At 44.0% G+C, this 25,635-nt stretch overlaps 2 protein-coding genes across 7 annotated transcripts in view; one reads left to right on the plus strand and one right to left on the minus strand.

Annotated features, from left to right (window-relative positions):
- Window positions 1-305: 305 nt before the first annotated feature.
- On the minus strand, window positions 306-8,657 carry PYM1 (PYM homolog 1, exon junction complex associated factor). Of its 3 annotated transcripts, none has more exons than XM_080995016.1 (4): window positions 8,537-8,657; window positions 7,669-7,732; window positions 3,013-3,106; window positions 306-1,279 (listed from the first exon to the last, which is right to left on the minus strand). In XM_080995016.1, exons 2-4 carry the CDS (start codon window positions 7,706-7,708, stop codon window positions 766-768), a joined length of 648 nt encoding a protein of 215 aa, XP_080851142.1. In that variant the 5' UTR covers window positions 7,709-7,732; window positions 8,537-8,657; the 3' UTR covers window positions 306-765. The 3 variants fall into 3 exon arrangements, with proteins under 3 accessions (XP_080851142.1, XP_080851140.1, XP_080851141.1); XM_080995014.1 differs by lacking the exons at window positions 7,669-7,732; window positions 8,537-8,657 and adding exons at window positions 4,258-4,368; window positions 5,351-5,721; XM_080995015.1 differs by lacking the exons at window positions 7,669-7,732; window positions 8,537-8,657 and adding an exon at window positions 5,351-5,721.
- The window catches only part of DGKA (diacylglycerol kinase alpha), a 75,845-nt gene continuing 57,713 nt past the window's right edge, over window positions 7,504-25,635 (plus strand). The window contains exons 1-2 of one of the 4 annotated variants that reach the window (XM_080994496.1): window positions 7,504-7,638; window positions 9,811-9,878. In XM_080994496.1, the coding sequence (XP_080850622.1) occupies window positions 7,636-7,638; window positions 9,811-9,878 (71 nt within the window). In that variant the 5' untranslated portion in view covers window positions 7,504-7,635. Of the gene's footprint in view, window positions 7,639-9,810; window positions 9,879-15,025; window positions 15,058-25,635 lie in introns of those variants that run through there. The other 3 variants (XM_080994500.1, XM_080994502.1, XM_080994497.1) reach the window with 3 other exon arrangements.

Raw genomic sequence — 25,635 nt, forward strand, 5'->3', positions numbered from 1 at the left:
TGGCCACATGACCCAGAAAAGCTGGACTTAACTGTCCAGGGGTCCTTTACCTTACACCATAGATTTTCATAAATACATTACAATATTGGCAGCTTCATTTTCAACCCCTCACACTGAATTTACCCTTTTCACAATTGCCACCCGAAAGAATAGTTTAACTGAGTTGCCTGCTTAAAAAAGGGAAGGGTATACAAGTATTGCTACCACGGAGAAGCTTTTAAAAAAAACAAAACAAAAAAAACCCAAGCTTTAGACCAAGAGTCTGCTTGGATTAAAAGGGAGGAAGAACATCCTAGACGCAGAGATCACTACTGCAATTTTTATTATTGCATCTCTTTTAAAAATGAGGAAGAAGAGAAGATGGGAGGTGGAGTGGCCACTACAGAGAACATAAAGGTGTTGAGTATTATACAGGGGCAGGGAGAAGGAAGATAGGGGACACTCCACCCACTCAGGTTCCTCTGAAAGCCACCCCCCTGTGCCATGACATTCCAAGCCACCCACCTCAACAGGGAGGAAGAGACTAGGAGGAAATTTAAGGAGGGCGGCAAATAGGTTTTAGAGTCCTCAGGTATCTAACACATCAACAGCTGGGAGAAATACTTTTAAAAATTCAGACAGCACCCAACATAAAATAAAATAAAAGGTACAAAGGAAGAGCCTGAAGACAGCTTCTTCTGGTCTGTGTGTTGCACAGTTCTCAGAATGTTCCCCTGGGGACGGTTTGTTCCTATGCACACTATGTCCGGTGGAAATTCCAACCCCTCACAAATCCAACTCCAGATCCTCGAGTTCCTCTTCCAAAGCTTTCCTTCGAGCCAGCTTGTCCAACTGCTCTTTGGTCGGTTGCTTGATCTCCCCAGAGTCAATCCGTGCCTGCAGCTCCTCCACCTGCCGCAATTTCTTTTTCACGTTTTTTATTTTCTTGTTCTTCTCCAAGTTGGCTGTGGCAGATGAGGAATCGCCGCTGCCTGCAGGGGGCCTTGTACTACCATCGGGGACAGCCAGCTTAGCATCCCCACTGCTGCCTGGTGTCACCGACAAGGTAGTTTTCTCTAATGACTGGATCAGGTCATCTGTATCACGATCCCCTTTCTCCTGCTGTTGCTTTCTCTTCTCCTTGCGTTTTAGGTTCCTCTTGGCTGTCTTGGAGAGACCTATCTCACCACTTTCTGGTCCTTTTGAAGCTTGCCTGGCCACCGGGGTGTTGACCTCTGGATTCAGGCCCGGAGGCAGGTCTGGTTTGCTTTTGAAGAATTTCACATATTTATTCTCGTACCTGCATGGAACAAAAGAGATCAGAACTCTCTTCTATCAGTACTTGAAATCAAGGGGATGGGGGGAGAAGGGAGGAATCCTATCTTCAGTGCTTCTATAAGAAAGGAGAGCAGGGGGGAGCCCCTTAAAAAATAATAGAACTGTCCATTTGTAATTCCAGCTCGTTTCCATAAAAAAGCAGCAGATATTGCAGCATGAAGTGCTGGGACAGGAGTGATGTTGTGTCTGTGCAGCTGCTTACTTAGGGCAGACACTGGGTTTGCGGCTGCATGCTAGTGCCCTGAAGAATCCATGCCACCTTTGGGTTCTCAGATGGATGGTGCATACTGCAGTCTGGGGTAACTGCTTCAGTAAATGCCCGTCCCAAGTCTAAAGGGACGTTTTTAGCTATGATGGTTTTTTGGTGGTGGTGGTGGGGAAGCCATAAACATTGATTGGTGGGGAAAGTGCAGCAGCAGCACCTACAACAGGCAGGGTGGCAGGTACAGAATTTATTTATTTATTTTGCTGCCTGGTATAGATGGCTTCCTTCGGGGCACTTTTGTTCATACATCAATGGTGTCTCTAAAGCCAGAAAGACATGGGTGATAAAGCCACATTAATGTTATTTATGATACAAAATCTTCACATTTAGGCACCTGGTCCTAGGGCAGTGATGGGGAACCTGGGACCCTCGTGATGTTGTAGGGCTATTAGTTCTGTTGTCCCTGACCATTGCATGGAACCAAATAAATAAATACCTTAGAAATTCTGAGTGGCCAGGGAGTGCCTAGGGAGAATGTTGACAACCATTCCCCATACTTGACAATATCGCAAATTGCTTTTGAAATTCCCCTCAATTTCAAAAGTGGTATGTTGTGTGGCAGAGTGAGCTGTTTGAGAAACAAGCTTCTTTGGCGGCACAGAACTAATTTGGTGGCTCTTTGGATCTCACCCCATGTATTTATTTAAATTGAGGGGAAGAGTATCTAAAGTCAAACACAAGTGTGTTTACCATTCCTGCTGCAATTCCTTCTTGCTGCACTTTCACACTGAGAACTACTGAGGCAGGAGTTTCTGTTTGGTTTGTTATGTCATAACTGCAGATATGCAAAATGTCTAAACAGAACTGCATGTTGTTCTCATTTCCAATAACAGAGGCCAGTGGGGAGAAGATATTCCTTGAAAAACAAGTTTCAACAAGATTGTCCTTTGTTTCTTATTATAATAATTTATTATTTCTACCCCACCCATCTGTCTGGGTTTCCCCAGCCACTCTTTCAGATATTTAGGTTTATCATAATCATAATCTGAAGGTTAGACTGAAGGGAAGGTACCAAATGGTAAAATGGGAGGAATGGAGAAAGGAGCATAGGTCTGTACCATCTGGAAATTGGGTGTGGGGTCCGTCTGTTGTATGGCACATCTGATCTGTTCACATGCTCGAAATGGCTCCTAATTACATTAACAGTATTTTGTTAAATTTATATTAAATACATAAAAATAAAATAGTGTTAATGTAATTAGGAGTTGTGTTTACATATACATGTAAACAGGTAAGATGTGACATACAATAGATGGGCCCCACACAAATTTCCAGATGGAACAGACCTTTATTTCCTTCTACATTATTTCCTTTGTACTGTTGGGAAGATACCAAACAATGTACCCTTTCTTTGCATCAAAGGGCAATGCATTGTTTGGGGAAAGAAGAAAAGAAAGAAAGAGAGGTTAGAAGATGAGTGTTTAACTTACACGGGCACTTCTTCTTGGGGAACATAGCCTTCCTTCACCCTCCTCTGTTTCCTCCAGGTGCCATCTGGACGCTGTGTGGAAGCGATGTATTTCCCTAAAACATTCAAAAATATTTGTGAAAAGATACCCTATCTTTACATATCTCTATGTGATCATGTGGGCTTTTCAGTGTTCTAAAAAATCCTGTCAATGTTCATTTATTTTAAATATTCATAAGCTGTATCACACCATAATATTACCTTTAAAAGAAGCAAAAGCAAAAGACAAGATATGCCTAAATTTGATATACACACACATAGCTTTATTGCGGCCCATAAACCCAAAATACACAGTACCACATTAATAAATATCAACAGTTATTAAGGTGTAAAATCAGCCTTGCTAGCCAACAGAGCAGCTTTAGCCTATACATAATGATTTCTGATTTTTTACTGCCTCCGAGAGGAATTTTTCTACTATGGAAATTGGCTTTGGAAATGGTTTTATAGTTATTTAATATACTTACTAAATTACTACAAAACCATTTCCAAAGCAAAACATAAAAAGGCACATCAGTTTCAAACAAGTCAAGTTATTTGAACCATACTTTATTTAGCAGCTTTGCATGTTACCATGATCCCATTAGGAAGTGGCTTGCAGGTAGAAATTAATGTGAAAACATCCCTAGAGCTCATCCCATCTGATTATCCCACAAGCGGATTTCTTGCTGCAGAACATTTAACATTTCTATAACACTTCACTTATAGGGCTACTGCAAGGATCACAGAGAATAAATCAGTTCAGTGTTTTAAATCCCATATTGAAGATGAAATATGCAAGTACCCAGCATATGCTGACGCACAAATCATTTCATTTACTAGAAGTCATGGGGAAGAGTATTGGAACTACCATAATGCAATGTAGGAAAAAAGCAAAAAGCACTGCACCACCATTACCTGTCAGAGGATGCACAATGAGCCTAGGCAGTCACTTGAGCCTAGGCAGCATAACAGTTTGAGCATGACTAGGATATGAGAGGTTGGGTTCAAATCCTCACTCAACAACAAAGTTCTCTGGCTGACTTTAGGCCAGTCAGTACCTCTCAGTCTTACAGAGTTCTTGCGAGAATAAAATAAAGGCAAGGACAACCATGGGGACTGCTTTAGCTCTTTGGAGGAAAGGCAGGATATAAATGCAGTAAGCAAACAGAAATAAAACGAAGCCTTGCCACTACACATGTATTTGAGGAAACGGCTTCTTCTGTACCTTGATTTGTTAGAGGAGAAAGAGCAGCAGCAGCAGCAGCAGCTTTTTCCATCCCTGCTGAAATTTCATCTTCTGCACAACTATCCAAGTTTCCTACTTTGCATCTGGTCTCTTGGTATTAGGTGTGGGAGAAAAGAGGCCCGTAATCACTCGCAGTCTTAAAACCCTAGCAGCATTTGGCTTAACAGGGGGTACCTGTGTGAGGAAAAGCTAAGATACGGGGTGGCAGGGAGGGAGTAGCTGCACTTGAAACCTATATGCGTTGCTTCCACATAGTTCATAATGGGGAGGGAGGGCTGTGCCGGATTACCAAATGGGCATTTTTAGGGGCCCTGCGACAACGATCAAAATAACATTGATGCGAGCTTGAAAGAAAATTACAAAAACGTATTAGGAGATCATTTGTAAGGTTTCAACAGCCTGGAGGCCTCCGCAGGGTTTAATCCGGCACTGGAGGGAGTGACCAGGTAGAGTCACCATATGCAGTGTCAGAACCATATAACTGTAGAGTTGGAAGGGTCATCTAGTCCAAACCCCTGCAATGCAAGAACCTCTCGAACCCAGGACCCTGATATTAAGGGTCTCATGAATTATACACCATCACTGTCCTCATATAAAGAGGGACGGAGGGGTCAGAGTGCGAGCAATGCTTAACCCCCATGGCTGTTCCTCAATAGCGCCGGTCCTAAACGAAAGGCGGAGAGGAGAGACCGCCTCCGCCCTCCGGCCAGAGGGAACTGAGGCGACTGAGGGGAGGTTCGGCTCTAACGGCCGCGGGGGCGGGGCCACCGCAGCAAAGGGGCGGGGCCACAACGGAAGGCAGCGCGGGATAAGCCGCAACCGAGGAGCGGGAAAGGCCTTCGGAGGGGGCGTGTTCGCGGAGCCGAATGGAAGGGGAAGGCGGGGCAAGGATGGAGCAGGGGAGGGGCGTCATGTCGGGGATAACCGAGGAGCGCGGCGGCCGGAGGGGGGTGGGGCGGGGCGAGGCACCTGTCGGGGTTGGCGTGAGGCAGGGTGGTGGCGGTGGCGGGGAGGGGGACGCCGGCACCCGAGAGCCCCCCTCCCATCCTAGCCGCGGCTCCCCGCCACTCACCGGTTTCATCAGTAACATAGGGAGTCGCCATCTTGGAAACGCGACCAGCTTCCGGTCGCGTCGCCTCCGCCTCCGGATATGGCGTAATTGAGAGGAGAAGAGAGTGTGCGGGCGGGGAGGAGACGGGGGGAAGAGACAGCGGCTCTGCCGCCATTTTGTGCTTGAGGGAGCGCCTTCTCTTCGCTGAAGGGTTAACGGCGTCGTTGCTAGGGTTTCGGAAAGTTCAGGGGCTGGAGAGACGTCGCCGACAAGCGTCATAAGCACGTCAGAATGCAAAACCCCGCGTTTCTGAGGTGGAAAGCGGAGTCCTCAACTTTACCCCTAAGGCAGCGCTGCAGGTGCTGTTGGGACTCTCAGTGGCTCCCACTTCCCATTGGCCTCAGCCCGAGGATGGTGGGAGTTAGGAAAACATATGCTTTGCATGCGCCAGGTTCGGGACTCAGTGGCACCCGAGTAGGGCTGGAGAAAAGCTGCGACCTGAAACTGCTGCCAGCCCGTGTTGGCAATACTGAACTACGTTAACTGGAGGAATGGCTTGGAATAGAAGGAGGTTCCTACGTGGCCGCAAGTTCCCCAATCCTGGCCTAAGTGGCCCTGGCCTGGGTTCCTTATTCTGACAGGAACCGGCCGTCGGTGGAGGCCGGTCAAAAATATCCAAAGAAAGGAGGGGCCTTCGCTCTTCCTCATGTTCCTCTGCCCATTTGTTAAACGTTTTAAATCTTTTCCCTGACTTCGAAAATCCATGTTTGTGGACATTTTAAGTATCTGAAGAGAAGGGGGAGCGTTGCCAAGTGCAGAACGATTCTCACTGTTACGCTGTGAAATGTTAAGTCGCAAAGTGCAGTAATAAATAAGGGAGATCATAACTGAAATCCTAGGCAACAAAGATTATCTCCATGTGCAGTGGCACTTGCTTTAAAGTAAGGATGGTTAAGACTGGGCACCTTAGGAGAGTGGTGTCTTAAGCCCATGATTGTCTTCTGTGGAGTTTAAAAACTCATTCCTACACGTACCTGAGACTTCGAATCTGAACAGTGCAGGCCCTGCCATTAGGAAGAGTGAGGCAGCTGCCTCAGGTGGCATAGTGAGGGCCAGAGATAAAAAAGAATTGTGTGAACTGGGACACCTAAGCTAGCCTGCTGCCCTTACGTGTGGTGGTGGTCTGTCGCCAGTGTTGATGTAGAGTCGGCTGCCAGTATGGGTGGCTTTTGTACATGAAACAGGAGGAATCATTGACTGCCTCAGGCACCACAGTATCATATTGTGTGACTCTGAATTGTGTGACTCATGTGTTAGAACTATCCACAGCAACAGAACATTTTGAAAGGCAACAGACATTTTTAAGAGTCTGGTTTTCAACTTGATAACGGTGTGCTTCCAAACTCAAGATTTAAAGGAAGATTTATCAGTCAGGCTTGAAAAGCTTGCCTATGTACCTTAAAGTCTCTTGATTGGATTAAAACCCTAATGTTGTGTGATTATCTCCATGAGTGGAAATTAACTCTCTCTATAAAGACAAGCTTGCTCATTTAATTACAAACGATAGCACTGAATTAAGTTGAACATGTGGTGTAGTTAGGCTATTCCTCAGATGCAGGGCTGTGCATAGACTGTTGTGCAAAGTCCTCCTCACATGCCATGTAGTCAAACATTGAGTTTCTATTAAAACACAAATGCTTGCAGATAAACTACTGAAAAAGACATGCTGAAAGCATTGGGTATAAAAGAGTGGTGATAATGATTATGGAAGTGGTGCTGTCTGAAGAGAACCATAGGGATATAGGGGCTCCACAGAAAACTGAGCCCAATGCTTTGTTCTACTATGCACTTTAAAGAATTGTATCCCACACTCTACATTAATGCCCACTGTTGAGGATATCCAGATTACAGGACACCTGCAGACAAGAGCCAAATATACTTTGAAAGGAACATCTGCAGGCAAGGAAGATAATTTGTAGAAAATTCTTTCCTGGGATAGAATTTCTCAAATGAACTGGTATATAATGGTATAGACAGCCTGCTCATGACATCTACACAGTGAGGAAATTTGAAGTGATGTGACCTATACATAAAAATCAGGTTCAAAATTGACAACAGTGAATAAATGATGCAAAGTTACTAGACATGAACATGCAACCTCATTGAAAAATAAGCAGAACTTTAAGAAGAAGACTATAACGTTGGGATGGCTACAGCAATTCTACCAGTTTCCAGACCTGGTAAGGAAATTGTAAGATCTCTTCCAGAGAGGAGTCAGCAAGAACAGAATAGTTTCTCAGAACCATATGGTAAGTACTATTGAACTCAATAGGACTTACCTTTCAGCAAACCTTCATGCAATTGCACTGTACTGTACATCTGTTTCTTACAACCCAGTTGTGACTGTTGAACATACAGGGGGAAGACAGTTTTGAATAGTTTAGGCAGTGCCTTTGTGCTCATCAACCACCCCTTTTATCTGTTATATCACTTTCTGTAAGAATGGCCATATTGAAGAGAAAGGGAAACCCTCTAGCCTGTTTTTAAAATGGCTGGCTGTGGTTCTTAGGATTTTGACATTGGGGATAAAGAGAACTATTGCTTTCTAAAATGAGAAGATATGCATATTGTCTCAGAAGTCGGGACCACTTTGTTCAGAGAGGCTTCAAAGCGAGGACCATGTTTAAGCACGTTTGCCAGTTTACATAAGGGATGGAGGGGTTACCTCTCATACAAAAGAAACGTGCAGAGAGGAAGGCAACCCCCCCCCCCGTCTCTTCCCTTCTCTCTTCTTGCTTGGTTCAGTTCTGGTTTCAGAACTGGGTGATAATAAAACTGCCTAAAGCAGTGGAGTGCCCAGAAGGAGGGTTGGGTTCACTCCCCTCCCCTCTTTTCTTCCCAACTCTATACTGCATATAACACCAATGTCTCACAAAAAATGTAACTGAAGAACCTGAAGAAAGAGACAATACATGTGCTTTTGAAAACAAGGGGAAATTATTATTTTTTTAAAAGAAGGAAAGGAGTGTATGGCTGCCCCCAGTATTTAAAGAGCCCCCACCCCTATTACATCATTAGAACCAGAACATAAACCTATGAAACTAGAAAAGAAAATATCAATGTTTGGTTCAGATCCTAGGTACTGCACCCTCACTAAAGGAGACTGTATGGATGATTCACTAAGTGATTGTAGGATGATGTGTGTACCTGAGCTTATGGCCTCAAATTCTCTTTATCTTATATGCTGCTTTACTGTACCCCTTCATTATTACAAAAATGACAACTAGACGACTGATCCTAAACTGAATAGTTAGTTGCCCAACTGCCCCTTCTATAACCCACTGCTTTGAACTGACTCTCAACTGCCCCGCTTTCAAACTCCCTTTCAAATTCTCATCCAATCATCACTCACCACCAGAATTCCACAACCTCTCTTTCCCCCTCCCCCCTTAACATTCCCATAATAATTCTGTTACAATTACCTTAATAACCCTATTACATTCAATATTTTATACTCGCTGTTCCCTATAACCATACTGTTAGAAGCACTTGAGCTTCCCATTCCTGGTTCCTAGAAAATGGGGGTGAACAAACTGCAGGTTCTCTATCCCTGTTCTAAAAACCAGGTGTCTTCCCCCAAATGATCCTGGGAATTGTAGTTTGTTAGGGGTTCTGGGGATTGTAGGTCTGTGAGAGGGAAGCCACAATGGCACAAATCATTCTGGTGGAAGTCATGTACTTTAAAGGCGCATTGGATGCTCTTTAAAACATACCAGCATAGAATTGTAGAGTTGGAAGGGACCCCGAGGGTCATCTAGTCCAACCCCCTGCAATGCAGGAATCTCAACTAGATAATCCATGGCCGATGGCCATCCAAGCGCTGCTTAAAAACCTACAAGTCACTGCTTCAGGCCCTAAGGGCCTCTGGAGCTGGAGAAAACAAGCTTGCTTCATGTGACAGCCCTTTAGACTTTAGTTATTGAAAGGGATGCATGATGTGGATCTCATATCAGTGTTAGGGGAGAGAGAAATGTGTTGCTTACACTCTCATTTCTCCACACCATGCAGAATTGCAATGGTAACCGGAAGGCTGGAGTTTGGAGCCCAGCTGGGGCTGGCTATGGGTAGGATCCTTGCATTGCCGGGGGTTGGACTAGATGACCCTTGGGACCCCTTCCAATCCTACCATGCTATGATTATAGGAATCAGCTAAAGGAACAAAAAGATGTTTCTGAAACATTTGGGAATCATAGGAACACTCTCCCCACCAGTGGCTTCCAGCAAGAGCTTGCATCTTCCTTAGGAGAGAGGCAGGCCAGAACAAGGGGGGGAAGGCTAAGAGTTCATGTAGGTGGAAATGCCAGTTGAATGCCCTATACTACAGGAATGCTTCCTTCCCATGTCCCCCAACCTCATGTGCCAGACTGCTGCTAGCATGGCTGGGAGCCAGGTGCCTACTGATTGCTCCATTTTCTTTGCAGGGAGGGAGCCTTTCCCCAACATATACTTCATTCTGGCCAAATCCCTGGAGAGATGTGACGACCCTCAGGTACTGGGGCAGAGGGAACGAAGGGGTCCTTGTGAAACACGTTTGTGGAGTCTGGTTTCCAGCAAGTACTTTTCAGAAGCATTGCTCCCTCCAACAGGGGAGGCTGAGCATAGCCATCACTGCTAGTTGCATTTGATAGGCCTCTCTTCCATGCAATTGTCTAGCCCTCTTTGAAAGCCATCCCATCCAAGATGCTCTTGTGGTGCATCTGATTCTCTTATGCTTCCTTGCTCCTGCAGGGAGATGACTGTTGCGAGATCCTTTGGTTAACATCTATCTGGGCTGGAAAATATTAAAGAATCAGAGGACTGGTGAGCTTCCCTTGAAGCACAACTGATCAAAGGCAGGCAGATCTGTTAGCATCTTGATAAAGATGCTCAAACGACAAAGGATGCTATCATATTCCGCAGGTGTCTCAGAAAAAGCTCCCAAGCTGATGGAGAAGAGAGCAGTTAAGTCATGGGTAGGCAAACTAAGGCCTGGGGGCCAGATCCGGCCCAGTCGCCTTCTAAATCCGGCCCGCGGACGGTCCAGGAATCAGCGTGTTTTTACATGAGTAGAATGTATGCTTTTATTTAAAATGCATCTCGGGATTATTTGTGGGGCATAGGAATTCGTTCATTTCCCCCTCCCAAATATAGTCCAGCCCCCCCACAACGTCTGAGAGACAGTGGACTGACCTCCTGCTGAAAAAGTTTGCTGACCCCTGAGTTAAGTGGTTAGTGGAGCTCCAGGTTGCCGTTTCTGGATCCCACAACAGTCCTTCCAAGTTGCCAAATAAATAAATGTCACAACAGTTTTTTCCTTGCACCTCCTCCCCATGATCGCTCCTGGGGTCTTCTCAGACATATGCTGTGTCTGAACCAGCAGATCCCCCCAAACCAAGTAATCGAGGACCCAGTCAGAAAAGGGGTGTGCGCAGTCATACCAGAAATAAGCAAAATAACTAAACAGGTACTAGAAGTCACCCCAGAACTGGCCCTACTGAACATATTCCAAGATAATAATGCCCACTCACACTATAAAGAGCTCATAACCCACCAACAGCATACGATTCAATATGGCTAACTTAACCCGACAACCCCCCTCACCCATGCACAAACAAATTCTACTGCAGCCGGCCAAAGATGATCAACCACACCCAAGCCACCCCAACCTCTCTCACCACTAAGGAAACATAACAAGCGAATAGAAAGAGAACTTCCCCAAGTGACACTGACACAAAAACCCCAAGCATGCACTCAATAAAGAACTTAAGCTTTGCCACCCCAGTCCCTCACCCCCCTATACTTTTAATGTGGGAAGTAGACTTCACACCACTGAGCACCTTTCTCAATCATTCCTGCTGCTCAAACACAGGCTCCCAATGTTGCTTTTTATTGGCAGAAAAAAAGAGGCAGGTGCATGGAAAAAGATGCAGGTCAGGTTTAGTTTTAGCATGAGGGATTCTGTTGTTGCAGAGAACTATACTAAATAACTTACGAAATCTTTTCCATTGGTGATGCCTATAACACTTGCACGATCACAATTTGTCCTATATTGAAACTCAGTTCTGGGACAGTTTTATATCCCTACAAAAGAATTCTTATTAAATCTTATTGAAGACGCTGGATCCCTTGCCCTGAGAGAGTATTAACTGTATACTCATTGTGCTATAAACTAAAGGCTGTTGGGGGCAAAGTTTGCACAGGCCCCAGAGCAGCATGATGATGTTTTTGTCCAGGGCTATAACCTAAACTGTCAGATGAAACCCAGCTGTTAGGAGCAGAAAGATCATGGACTTGAAATAATGTTGGCAGCTTTATTTTGCAGCCATCTTGTGTACAGTTTTCCTGTCCTGACCCTTATAAGTCAGATTTGTTGGAAGAGCAGCATATGCAGGATGTACAGTGCTGTGAGTTCTTTTTGGCATGGCTCCCCAGTGACTCTGGCAGCAGCTTCTTACTCAGAGGCAATTGCCGGTATCCTGGCTGAAGTAGTGAGTGGCTGGTTTTGCCATGATGGTTTGAAGATACAGTGGTACCTTGGTTTGCATACGTCTTGGTTTGCATACGTTTTGTTACAAAATGTCAAATCTGGAAGTGCATGTCCCGGTTTGCAACCTTTTTTTGGATTACAACCCATTTTTTTTGATTACAGACAAAAAAAATTTGGAGGCCCAATTGTCGAAAGTGCGCCTTGGGTTACAACCTGTTTTGGTTTACAAACGGACCTCCAGAACAGATTATAGTTGTAAACCAAGGTACCACTGTACTAGGAACATTTGAAAGGCTAATCTAGCACTGATTTTTCTAAAACAGATAATAAGCTTCTGTTCTGCCTACCAAGGAATCCTGAGCAGCTCAAGAACTTCTATACCTGCAAAAATGGACCATTGCAAAATAATTTCCTATCTATTTTGAAATCTGAAATAATGTGGCATCACAAGCCAATTTTTAAAAATTCAGTTTAATAACCTTATGAGCATTCACATTGATGAAATACCTGATTATAGGAGAGCTGAAACTTGATCTTTGGATGCTGAGGTTTGTGGGGTAGACTGAGGTAGGTTTCACCCTTTGAATCTGGCTGAGCCTCTTTTCCAGTTTTATTTTGAGCAGTGCTAGAGACCACAGGAGAAGGGGAACTATTTCAAAATGATTCATTGTTCTTTCCTCACTATCTGAGTGGTGATGCATGTTCCACATCTTAGACATTATGTAAGAGTTGGTAGGGTAGCTAGTATCCTGATCAATTCCTTGCCATCATTGCCACCTACTGTGTTTCATTGCCATGTTTTAGTCTTGCTTATGTGAGTCAGTACTAAGTGCGAAGACCTGTAAAGTAGCACTTTGCAGAGAGAAAGCTGCTATAGTAGTGATAAGCTCTAACAGCTAGATATTTATGTAGTAGGTGTTTCAACTTGGTTAACAATGAAAGCAGCTGCACGGGTGAATATTCTTGTATTGCAGCAGATAGCAGTCCCACCCTGCTCAGTGTACTGCTCAGTGCCATGAAGGCAATAATGTGCTTCAAATATATTGTCCAGTAGGTGTCAGTCTGGCTTGCTAGCAGCTGGATTCAGGAGAGAGGGTCTGGTTTATTTCTCCCATCTAGTTGTGAGGCCAGAGAAAGCAGTGCCTTGACAGTGCTGTATTAATGGTCATGGGTGCCCTGTGCAAAGCCTTAATCTGGGGCCCACATCCCTCTCACCCATCCATCACATACATGCCCTTGGCTTGTACTCATACTCACTCCCTTCGCCTCTCCTTGTTATCCCACACTCTGTTGTAGCACGTGTGGGGTCATTCTGCAGCTGATGGTAGGTAATCTACCCCCCATTTAAAATTCTAGGAGCTCAGAACAGCTACCAGGTTCTGAGCTGGGAGGGAAATGAAAGGGAGCAGGAATCTTAGAACTGTAGAATTGGAAGAGACCACAAGAGTCATCTAGTCCATCCCCCTGCAACGCAGGAATATTTTCCCCAACCTAGGACTGAAACCCATGACCCATGTCATATTTCAAGGAGAACGGGGATGGAGAACCCATGGATATCCAGGTGTTGCTGAACTCTGCTTATCATCAGAGAGCAACAGGTTTTCTACCCCCTTTTTCAGATAGCTACATTGTAGCAAGGGCTTGGCTGATTTGCTGATGGCTAATTCATCACAGATTTGACCCCAATGGCAGCAAATCCTTCAAATTTAATAATGCCACTGTTACATTGATGACTTGTGCCTATACATATAGTCCAGGTATATGTCACACCCAGCCTAAAATGCTGCAAACATGCTATAGTCTAGAATCTCTAGCAATCCTAGCACAGCCAACTTCGCCAACACCTGACCTCCCTGCTGTTCTTTACTTTCTACCTTTGGCATACCCATAGCAAACACACATCGTGGCAAGTATACCACAGACGCACAGGTACTACAGATTTATGATCACTTTCCCAAGGGTTTCTTTTGTGAAATGGCTCATTGCCCCACAGATATCTTTAATTTTTCCTGTATCTGATATTTACCTATATCTTCATTTGTGCTTTGCCCAGGAACTAGTTTAAGTAAATCTCTCAGTATTTTCCCCAAGGGTTTTGAGAATAACTCATTCTAGCTAGATAAAACACTTCTTTGTTTAGTTCCTTTGGAGTTGGGACCTTGAGCTAAAGTAAGGAGAGCAGAAGGGGGAATATGTTGTGAGTCTCAAGTTTTGACAACTTGGCAAGGAGTTAAAAAGGACTCTTGACACACTAGCAGCACAATCCTTACCATATGTAATCAGATGCAAGTCTTACTGAATTTAACAATGGGGCAGTGTAAATTGGACCTTCCTTTTTCCATCTTCTGGTCATCTGGAGGGGCAGTCTAGCGCTATAGCACAACAAAAGCAGGACAGGCACACACTCTGAACATTTGTGAAATGAAAAGGTTACAGGTTTTCAACAGGAAGCTAAAGAAATGTCCTGATTGGAAACAAACCAGTGTGTTTGCCCTGAAACTTTTGCAACCGCAAACAGTGTTGAAAGCATGATCATATATAATCGTCTTGATACCATCATGAGAACAAGTCATCATGAATGCACAATAAAAATAGCTCCTTCATAGGCGTTGCCAGAGGAAATTAAGCACTACCACACACATATGCTAACAACATTAGGGACTTTTGTTATACTGCATTGTTTCATTATTGCTAATTAGCAATATTTGCTTGATAGTATTAGTTCAATTAGCTTTCTGGTCATACCATGTTTTCAAGAGTTAATAGGGTTTGGCAACGTTAGTTATATAGTTGGCAATGTTAGTAATATAAAACAGAAGTACTCAAAATTAATCAGGCAGCTGTTTATATTCCTAAAAGACATTTGAGCACATGTATGCATTCTCAAGTTTGTTCTAAATAGACATTAGCTTTAATGCTCTCCAGCTAGTCTTGTCCCAAAACTCCACTGCTTATTACAGAAGACTAGCAGTGAAAGTTGAGCAATGCAGACTTCTTTATAGTTCATGTTTTACTTATTTCATTTCTGAAGCAAAGTTACTTTCCTGAAGGGCAGGCTTCCCTTCTGGTATCACAGGAAGGACAGAAACATGATTGAAATGTCTTTCATTTCAATGTTTGTCCATCACCTTTCTGCACACCTACCATGGAGGAAAGCTGAACTTTTTTGGATGGTGGAGTGAAGAATGTTCTTCCCAGTTAGGTAAGTCACTTTAGTTATCTGTAAGCTTCAGTGTTCTTCACCTATAAAGTGGGATCAGTGATTTGTGGGCCACGTGTATATGCTCAGGATTATTACTGTTTTCATTTGCGACATGTTAGAAGATGTGGGGATACCAATCAAGGCAAGCATATCTTGGTATTTTGCAGTCCTTGTGCTCCTGGTAGAGGTGGGTAGTATTTGCTCAGAAAAGGTGGAGGCTGCATGCATGTGTAACACGAAGCCAAGCAGTGGTTTGTTTGAACAATAGAGTGAAAGAAGTGCATTCTGGTGAAAGCAGCTCAAATACTCCAGCTTTGCTCCTCCCTTAGTCAAGTGGAGAAAAAACCCACAGAGTTCACATTACACCCAGGCCAGTGCTGTTTGTTTGGAAGGGAAAAAATATATCATCACTGTTTGGACATAATACTTTTACATGCCACCCCAATCTCTGTGCGTTGTGAGATTCTGGGGGTTCCAGGTACTTAACCAGTGTTTGTGTTTCTTGCGGGAATGAGACACAGCAGAGACTTTGATGTCTTTATGATATATGGTTTATTTACACATATATACAACCTGAGCCTGCGATGGAGGAGCTCACAGCATTAACACCCCAAAAGGGTCTTGTTTCTCCCATAGCCGCAGCCTTGGATTCAAACAGACATCAGGTATTGCTCTCTGACTCTCCAGCTTGCTGCTTTACATCACTGCAAACTCTCAGCTCTAAAATTCAGGCTTTGTCCTTCTAACTATCCTTGAGTTGAGGGAGGAGCCCCACCCATTTGTTCTCTAGCACAGAGCCCCTTTCCTTTGTTCTCTTAATGGCCCATCACCCAGGCGGTCACCTCAACACAGGAAGCTAGCCTGGCTTATATTTTAACACTTGTTGGATCCAGGAATTAGAAGGATCTCACATATAGCCTACTCCCTCCCTCCCTCCCCACTTCCCAAATTCATAACAATACCAAGCCAGCTGCTCTGTGGTTTGTTTCCTCACTGATGAAGAGAGGCATTTTTGCTCAGACACCTCATGCATATTATAGTTAAAAGAAGCCACACAGCCTGGTTTAGGATTATGTGTGAATGCAGACAGCGAGGTTGCTAATGAAAGTCTCCTCCACTTGCCGCTTCAGCAAGAATGCTGCCTTATAGCCAGCCAGAAAGTGGCTAGCCTTGGCAGAAAGAGAAAACTAGGACAGATGGATCTCTCTTCCTAGTAATAGTGTTAGCAGCTTTAAAAACGTCTGCAGTGCCTCCTAATCTTGTACAGATCATCATCACAGGTGCACATCTCTGTAGGGTTGTTTTTTCAAACACAATTCTTTCCTCTCCTCTGTTGTTTCATGGTTTTTGCTTCTCTCGCTTTTACTGAGACGTGAGTGATGTGGTCCTTGTGAGAAGAACTACAGGCTTGGAACTGTGTATGTAGGAGAGCTGTGACTCATCCTCTGCAAGGATTAGATTTGCTTCTTTGGTACCAGCCTGTTCTGAACTATGTCTCTAACTTCCTCTGTGTGTTGCCACCTGCTTTCAAGAGCACCGCAATTGAATGGGCCAATCAGCTCACACAGAGCATCAAACGTCTCTTGTACAGTTGCACAGCAAGCCTATTTCGGCAACTAGGTTATTACACAGAAGAGTGAACATTTTCAAAAGACACACGGAAAATCTTCTTGTCCCCTCTGGGTTTTCGCTTTAAATCATGTGTTACCTAGGGACAGTTCGTCATCACGTTTTGTGAACATGGAAAACGTGTGTAGAAAATACTGTGTAGACTGCATGCAGATCGTCAGGTGTGATCTCCTATTATGAGTTCATTTTGCTTTGTATGTGTATACTAGGAAGCCATATTTGGCTGTGGCTTCCCATTATGTGCATACACAGAAAAATCCATACATTAATAGCTACATGTGGGTTGCATGCTCTTTCTTATAAAAGAGTGCTTTTTGGGGGGTGCGGAGGTAGAGTGTATGAAGTGACTAATTTAAAAGCTTTATACACATAAATAACCAAATAGTGCTATTTCTGTGTAGTCAGATTCCTTTATAATTAGAGTAGTGTGTATTCTGCATCTATTTACCTCAGCAATATCCAGTTCTGCAGCAAAGAAAGTTAAGTTATGCTATCTGAATATATTATGCAAATAAGTGCCATTCAGTTTCTGCAAAAAAATTGTCCTCTTCTACAGTTCAGCTGTCTTGAACATTGCAAATCCCATTGAATAAGACTGTGTATGCACTCCCTTTTGCTCTACATCCAGTGTTTTCTCACAGCTGGTTCTGGAAGCAGTGTACACATGACATTAGCCACAGTCCATAATTAGCCTGTATCTATCCTGTCATTTCTTACAAAATGCTGTGTTTTGATGTGTTTTTTCCCCAAACCAGCTTCGATCCAAATTGAGAGGAAGAGTGACTTAGCTGCCTTTTTAAGCCAGTAATGTGTGCATAGCGTAAGACTGCTAATCCTTTGTTATGCATCGTGAAACTTTGGAAATTGGGCATGCTAGACATCCAAATAGAATAATAAATTTTGTGTGTGCTTAGTTCTCCTGCTCCGCATTGAATCCTAGGGTTGGAAAAGAATAAGTGCAACCCTTCGTCTCAAACAGTCCCAGCTGACTTAAGCAAATGTTCTACACTGCACACGACAGGGAAGATGAAATGCTCAATCTGACCTTGAGGCACAATGAGATGGCATAAAATATGGGGAAGGGATAGAAACCATGGCAGGAGAAGGAAATGGGCACCAGGAGACAGGGAACATATACGTACTTGGGTGATCAACTGAGGCCTGGGGTGTTTGGTTCTGCTCTTTCTTTATCTTGGCTCTCTGAAGACAGATCAATATGTTTCAGCATCTCTTTTCAAAATTTCCATTAAGTCTCTCAAGTTATTGTCCTATTTTCCAATCCACATTTTTTAACTTGTTCAGCATGGATCTCTAAGCATCGCTATCTGGTCTCCAAATCTTTGGCTGACATTTATTTTTTTATTTATTTTTCGCGATTGTTTCTGTGTGGTACCTAAGATAACATCTGGGGGGAAATAAATTTTCTGCAGCTACTTCTTTATATGTCCATACTATGTTGCCTTCCACTTCTAGATCCAAACACCAGTGAAACTGCGTCATAGTGCTTTGCTATGAATTTAACTCCTTCCCCCATAAGGTAACCCAAATAGTGCAATAAGAATAAGCTCTGCAAGCTGCTTCGTTTTCTCAGTAAGTCCTTTCCACAGCATTACTGAAAATGTGCTGCAAAACTCTGATTAGGCATGACCCCCTTGCAAATGTGAAAGTACAGCATATCCTACCCACATGTAAAAGAGATGCATACTTGCTCCTGGGCGAGAGCTGTGCCATTGACCACCTCCTTTTTTAGATTTAACTAAATGTGCACCTTATACAGGCATCCAGCAGCAAAAGAGTGCATGGCCTTGACTGAAACAACAATTCCCTAAAGGTGAACAAACAGGAAAGGCACTGCAGTAGGAAAACAGTTAGGCTTCTGTTCAATGCAGTCCCCACTCCAAAATGGCTAGGTGTGTGTTTCATCAGCTAAATGTGGTCAGAAGAAGCCCACAGCTTCCAAATAATTACTGGTACTTTGTATTTTAAAAGCCTGTCACTTCCATCCATTTTGTGTATGGGGTGAGTTTGTTCCGTGTCATGAAGTGAGTCACAAAACAATTATATTTTCCCCCACATTTTTTTTTATTAAAAGTTTTCATAATACATTAAAATTATATGTAGAACAAATGAAGTCAGAAATATCAAGTACAGTACCCAGCACGGCAATGCACTGATGGGCAAATCTGTACTTTTTGCTCTTCTGTAATGTGGTTTTCAAAGACACGGCTCTCTCAGAACATAATGGTGGGAACTCCATTCTTTTGTGATTCTGCCAGAATTACTATTGTTCGATAAAAGTTGAGAGTGTTTCAGCTATATCTTTGTTATGGTGGTTAACTGACAGGGACATCCCCCGCACTCCTATTACTCAGTTCTAGATGTTTTTATCATGAAGGGCCATGTGCACTGGGAAGGGAGCAGTAGATTCTTCTCCGAAACATCCTTCAAGGGTTTTAATGTCTACATCTTGGTCATAGCTTTGCCATTGGAGGGGAAGGAGCCAGGGGAAGGAGGCAGCTCAGCATCCTTCAGATTCTATCCACTCCAATTACTGCTTGCATGATAAACCTGACAGTCAGAATGCATGAAGTGGAAGGTGAAAGTGGGGATGTGCAGTGCCCCCTTCTTACTTTCCCCCTTCCCAACTGATAGGAATTGTGAGACATTGGCAGCCAGCTGCAGGCCGTCTGGGTCGCTCTACGGGAAATAACTTCTCTGTTTTGTACTAAACCTTACAAACGCCTTCCAGACATCCAGTTTACTGAGCAGTCATTGTGATTTGTGCTCACGATGCTACTGGGGTGGTTATATGTGATCACATTTTCAACGCTATTTGCACCTGCCAAAGTTTTAGGGCAGTCGCACTGCTTCGTTTCCAAACAATGCATATCCTATCGCTTCCTGCTGAAACCCTGTGATTTTTCATACCACAAATGGTTTGTGTGTGTGTTTGTCCTACTATAGTTTGAGAGTGCCCTTCCAGATGGCAATAATGCAGGATTATGAAAGCATCTCAGGACATATAATAAAGTGGATGGTCCAGTATAAATCCACCATGAATGCACTGTTAATGCGTCAATGACATATTGCAGAATGCACCTGCAAAAGACAGACAAACCCATCAGTCTGGAGGGGCCCTGACCTCATTAGTGATCAGTGATGGAAAGTCTAGGTTCCCATATGCACTAGAAAACTAAGACTGATAACTGAAATATCTGAAATACATATTCAGATCCTAAAAATTAGATGCTGAAAAGATAATATATTTCTGAAATATGGTTCCAGTCCTATTTATGATTTCTCCTCTGTGAGGAAATTGGATTGTAAACTCATTGGTGAGGGAGGGGGAGAGAAAAACCCTTCTACATAAATATAAAAGTAGTAACAGCTTCACTTCTACCCTCCATTCCATTCCTGTTGTCTCCCTCTTACCACTCCTTTTTGGCCCACTGGAATGGACTTTGTGTACCTACTGCAAGTAGGTATTGAAGATTTTCTCATGGCTGTGTATTTGATCCTTCCTCTTGCCAAAGCAGCTCCTCCGCAGAAGTCTGACAACTGCCAGGATCTCAGAATTAATTAGCTTTTGCAATGATAGACCATCAAGATCATATCATCAGGGTTGCGTTGATTCATCTGAACTGTTCATACATTACAATTATATTTTTGCAAGTGGAATAATATCAGTAATTTTCTGATCTGCCCCCGCACCCAGTTTCCATGGTATCTGAGAGCCTCCAATCTGTTACCAATCGCTACACAGAGTGATCACCTCTCCTCAGTCCAGCTTGCCACAGTGAAATGTGCAGATTGAAACCAGGCTCTCGCTGAATACTAAAATTGTGATCATAAACCAGGGGTCACCAACCTAAGGCTCATGGGCCGGAAGCTGCCTGCGGAGGTTGTTTGATTGGCCCATGAGCCGCCCCTGAACTGAGCTGCCCACTCGCGCGCTGCGCTAAAGCAGTGTAGCATGGTGCGGGGTCTCACTTCCACGGTGCCAAAAATTGCAGGGGGGGGACGACAATCTGGCCCAGGCAAGATAAACCTTGCTGACCCGTCATAAACTGGAGCAATATTTTCTTATGGAGCACTGTGAATATGTTTTCTTGTTCTCTTGAGGAATCATATGAGTTTCACCTATAAGGGCAAAAAACTGAGCCAGAATGGATAGAAGCTATACCGTAGTGTGTAAGCCAGATCAGAATCAATCAAAGCTGATAAATAGACAAAGAGGATCAATACTGTTTCACTGAGCTTCTAGGCGCAGCCTTTTACAGGATCAGTTCTCTTGTTGGGGGAGAGAGCAATGGAGACTTGTGTTCTTTTACAGATATGGTGAACACTCAAACTGAATTTTAGTCTTTAAAGCACCATCATCTCTCCCCCCCCCCCCCGTTAAAAAAACCCCCACCAAAAAATAGCGTGACCTTGGAGCAATTTCCTCCAGGTTCCAGTTGAGAGCAGCAGTGGGAAATATCTGTTGTCTTCAAGCAAAACCTGGTTGGCCACTGTGGGAAGCAGAACGCTGGCTGAGGTGGCCTGTTGTGTGATTCAGCAGGACTCCTCTTATGAAATCTCCCTGGCTTGCTCTTAGTAGCCAGCTGCAAAAACCTCTTTTCTCTTGTTACTGACTACATTCAGCTTGTCCAAACTAGTTGGTTCCACCCTCAATCAGTTGGGCAACCTGTGTTCAGCACCCAGTAACCATCAGCCATCAAGGATATGTACACACAACAGTTTAAAGTAGATTTGATTAATCACGTGTGCATGTTTTTCACATTGTTCGCATCTGTTGACCCAGTCGTTCTTTGTCCTGACGAGACACTCCTCAGTGGGCTGCTGGCTCTCTACCAGGCAAGGCTTTGATATACAAGTACGTTTTCATTTTTTAAACTATGGCATAAATCTGGTAACACCTCCCCCCCAAAAAGTATGTTTTAATATTGGCTGTTTTGCCCACTGTGAAATATGCTTGATATTTGGCTTCTGTGAAAGTTGTTCATTATTGTGCTAATCTACAGACAATTATCTATATGGCACAGGTAAACAAATATATCTCTTGTGCAAACCCACCGTGGACCTCAAGTTTCTGGAACTTCTAGAGGGTGGGGAAGTAGTAATTGAGGTGAGGGGACAACAGCATGAATACATCCCATCAAGTACCACCCACTTGTATAGTTGGGAAAGATCAAAATAGACAGGGAGACAAAAGGGCGCAAGAGCACACAAAAAGAAAGGGCTGCTGTGACCCACATGCACAATAATGCCTTGTTGCATACACAGCTCAAAAGCAATTTAGCAAGTGGCTTTAGCTAGCAAACGACCCCAAAGCCTTCTGAGGAGATTATGTTGCATATCTGAAGAGGATGCTTATGAGAATACTAAGCTCAGTGTCAATGCAGTACCATGGTAATTAAGGCTTGAGGGGGTTCTACCCTTTGAAACACTTTTTCTCATATCAGTTACAGCACTTGCCTTGTAGAGGTCTTGTAGCCACGGAGCAAGTATGCCATTTTACTTGACTTAACTGCAGAGCAGCCCCAAACATCCTGCACCTTTGGTGTGGGTAGAACCAGCCTTTGATCCCTAAACAAGATAGCAACATCACATTTCATCTTCTTTGTTCATGTGCTATTTTTGGCTTTGGTTTCTGCAGATCTGCTTGTACCAAGGCACTTAGGGGCTGAGATGGGAGGAGAGTTCTGGTTTTTTTACCAGGGTAGTATTTGGCAATAAGCAAACAAAGTGGCAATTGGCTCCCTATTTACATGTCATAATGAGGAGACAGGTTATGCAATCATATGCGTGAAGAGACAACAGGACATTGATTACTCAGCTCTATTATTTCACTCTTTCATTGTGTTCTTACATCACGACAACACATGGCTGTGAGATGTACCTTTAGAGCAGGGCTACTTAACATGGTACCATGTAGATGTTATTGCATTACAACTACTGTCATTCTTTACTGTTGGCCATGCTGGCTGGGGCTGATGGGAATTGGAGTTTTGGTTGCCCAGAGTTTTTAATGTATGCTAATTTTGTTGTTTTATTGTTACTGGCTTTATTGCTCCTCACTATTGATTTTACTGCTTCTGTTTTATTTTTGTTGTTCATTAGTGCTCTTGAGATGTTGTTGGACTAAAACTCCCATAATCCCTGACAGTTGGCCATGCTGGCTAGGACTGATGAGAGCCGGAGTCCAACAACATCTGGAGGGAACCACATTGGCTACCCCTGGAGTAGTCTGGGGGTGTCACAGAGTGTGCCGGTCAGTAATCACACAGATCATAGTTGGAGTTAACTCTTTATTAGCAAAACATGATCTCCACCGACCTGGCAGAGTGTCAGCAGCTCATTCTCAGTAGGTCCCCACCTGCACACAGCCATCTAAGTCCCTTCCTCCCCAGGGCTGTTGCCAAGCCTTTGGAGACTTAAGACTGCATGCAGCCTGTTGCTGGTCTGCACATTTCAACCCTCTTCTGGTTCTGGGAGATCAAGGGGAAGGGGAGCTTGTTGCAGCAGGAGGGGGAGATACCTGTGACTCTTCACCAGCCCAACTCATCTCTGCCTCTTGACTTACTTCCTCCCACTCACCTGCTTCATCTTCTGCCTCTGATTCTGGACTTCTGTCTGTCAGACTCTCCCAGCTCACTAAACTCTGTTACTCATTCAGCTTCCAACACCTCCTCTTCCCAGTCTTCATCCCCTTCTTCCTCTGACCACTCACTTTCTGGGGCTGCATCAATGAGAAAAGGTTGTTGCCTTTTTTTACCAGACAGAATTGCGGAACAGCCTTCCTAGCCAGCAATTCTGTATAATATCAGCAATGGTAGTATCATACTCACGAATGCTAGCAGAGTAGCTCCATTAGAGACAAATATATGGTCACTTAAGCTTTCACAACTTCTGCTTCATGCATAGGTCCTAATCTATAAAGTTTTATGCCGCTGTAAATGAGCTAAATTTGAAAGTGCCATGATGCCTGTTTCTGTCATGGAGGGAAGACCAGAGATGTGCATATTATTCTGGCAATGCATCACTGGAAGAGCTTGTTGATTATATCCAATATTTTATCATCTTGGTGGGGAGATTTCCAGCCCAGTGTTATACATAGCTTAGCTGTAATAAGGTTCCTGTATAGGAAGCTGGGGTAACTTGGTTCCAAGTGGTTAAGTAGCACAGTCCTTAGTGGTCTCATGTGATCTGGCATGAAGTCGTTAGGATGCTTGGACAAACATGGTACACCCTTCATGTGTTAGGGGGGCAGTGGAGTCAGGCACAGATTATGTGAGCATGAGAAGGGGGCCCTACATGCATACCATTGTACATTCATAGAGCTCCATGTGAGTGGGAGGAACCTGGGCTAATCAGGGTCTTCCTTTGCATTGGAATTTATACATCAGTATGCATGTAGGGCCGCTTCTCACGGGCTGCGTACATATTACTGACTGAAAATGCTGCTCACTTGTTCTTTTTCTGAAGTCACACTGAAGATAGCTTCAGGGGGTAATGTATTGAAATGCAGTATTTCATAAGAAACTGCAGGATAGATAAAGGATAGGAATGGATTGTGGCTAATGCCGTGTGTTTGCTGCTTCCCAAACCGGTGGTGGAATGTACTGGATGCAGAATACACAGGAGTGTGTGCACAAGCTCATTCTCCAAATGCATGGCCAGTGCGTGCAGAGACGGAAGGGTCTCACTCCTACAGCCCTTTGTGCCTTAGTTTAACATGTGAGGTGGTTTGTTTGAATGCTCCTATTTCTGACAAAGGTCAACAGCTAGTCTCCAGAACTTCTGTGCTGCCTGGGGGTCATAGCCACCAAAGATGGAAGTAGATACCTCTTGCCCTTCCTGAAACCACCAGCAAATAACTTTGAAACATGTTTGGCACATGTCCTCGGATAAAAGGCAGGAAGCATCTCTTCTGTGTCTCAATCTTCTCTCTGTTGCACTAATTGCAAAACCTCTCATCCTTGCATTTGGAGTTTCCTTCCTTCCTTCCTTCCTTCCTTCCTTCCTTCCTTCCTTCCTTCTTTCCTTCTTTCCTTCTTTCCTTCTTTCCTTCCTTTCTTCCTTCCTTATCAGGCCCATGGATTCTAATTAGGCTCACTTTATCACCACAACAACCCTGCAAAGTACGGTAGCCTGGGAGGTTGTGAATTGCCCAAGGTCACCCAAGAAGGTGCATAGCTTAACAGGTACTTTCCTCCCAGAACCAAACTCAACATTATTTTTGTTGCACCTGGTGTTTTCATTGCTGAGCTGGCAAGCGAAGCATCTTTTTCATTATGTTGTTTGTCCTTCCTAGGAGCAGGTGGGGCTTTTGGGGGTTGGTGGGCAGGGGGGACCATAACATGGTGACTTTTGCCTGCCACTGAAATATGGGGCTGGAAGGACTAATTAGCTAATGATTGTAATTTGAGCTACAAATGTGACTGCCAAATGGGCTGGGAGTGTGCGCGTTTGCGACTCTGTATAAACCGCAGCACCAAACACCTCCCGCCCACGCATATTTAACTGACAGAGAAAAACATCTGCAACTTCAAAAAGGGGAAATTCCAGATGCAGCATTTGTGACGTAGTGGGGGGGGGTGTTCCTCTCTGTCAACCAGGCATCCCCTGTTCCGGATTTGACATTTGCAAATCCTGCACCCCCAGGAATAGTAAGAGAAGTAAAATCACCTGCCTCAGAGGAATCCTCTCTGGGGCGGGGGGGAATGTGGGCTCCACAGCATATTCACGCCTCACCACTTTCCGTTACAAACCGAGCTGTCACCCGTTCCATGAAATCAATCTGTGGTCTCTTGAGACATAAGCAGGATTACACAAGAATCGCTCAAAATATATATTTAACTACAATACTTTAGTGGATTACAGAGCCAAGCTGAAATGAACTAAAACATCAGATCATCTCTCTGGCTCTGTGTTGGAAATGCATGC

This window comes from Podarcis pityusensis, assembly GCF_964106645.2.
Source record: "Podarcis pityusensis genome assembly, chromosome: 2".
NCBI lineage: Eukaryota > Metazoa > Chordata > Lepidosauria > Squamata > Lacertidae > Podarcis > Podarcis pityusensis.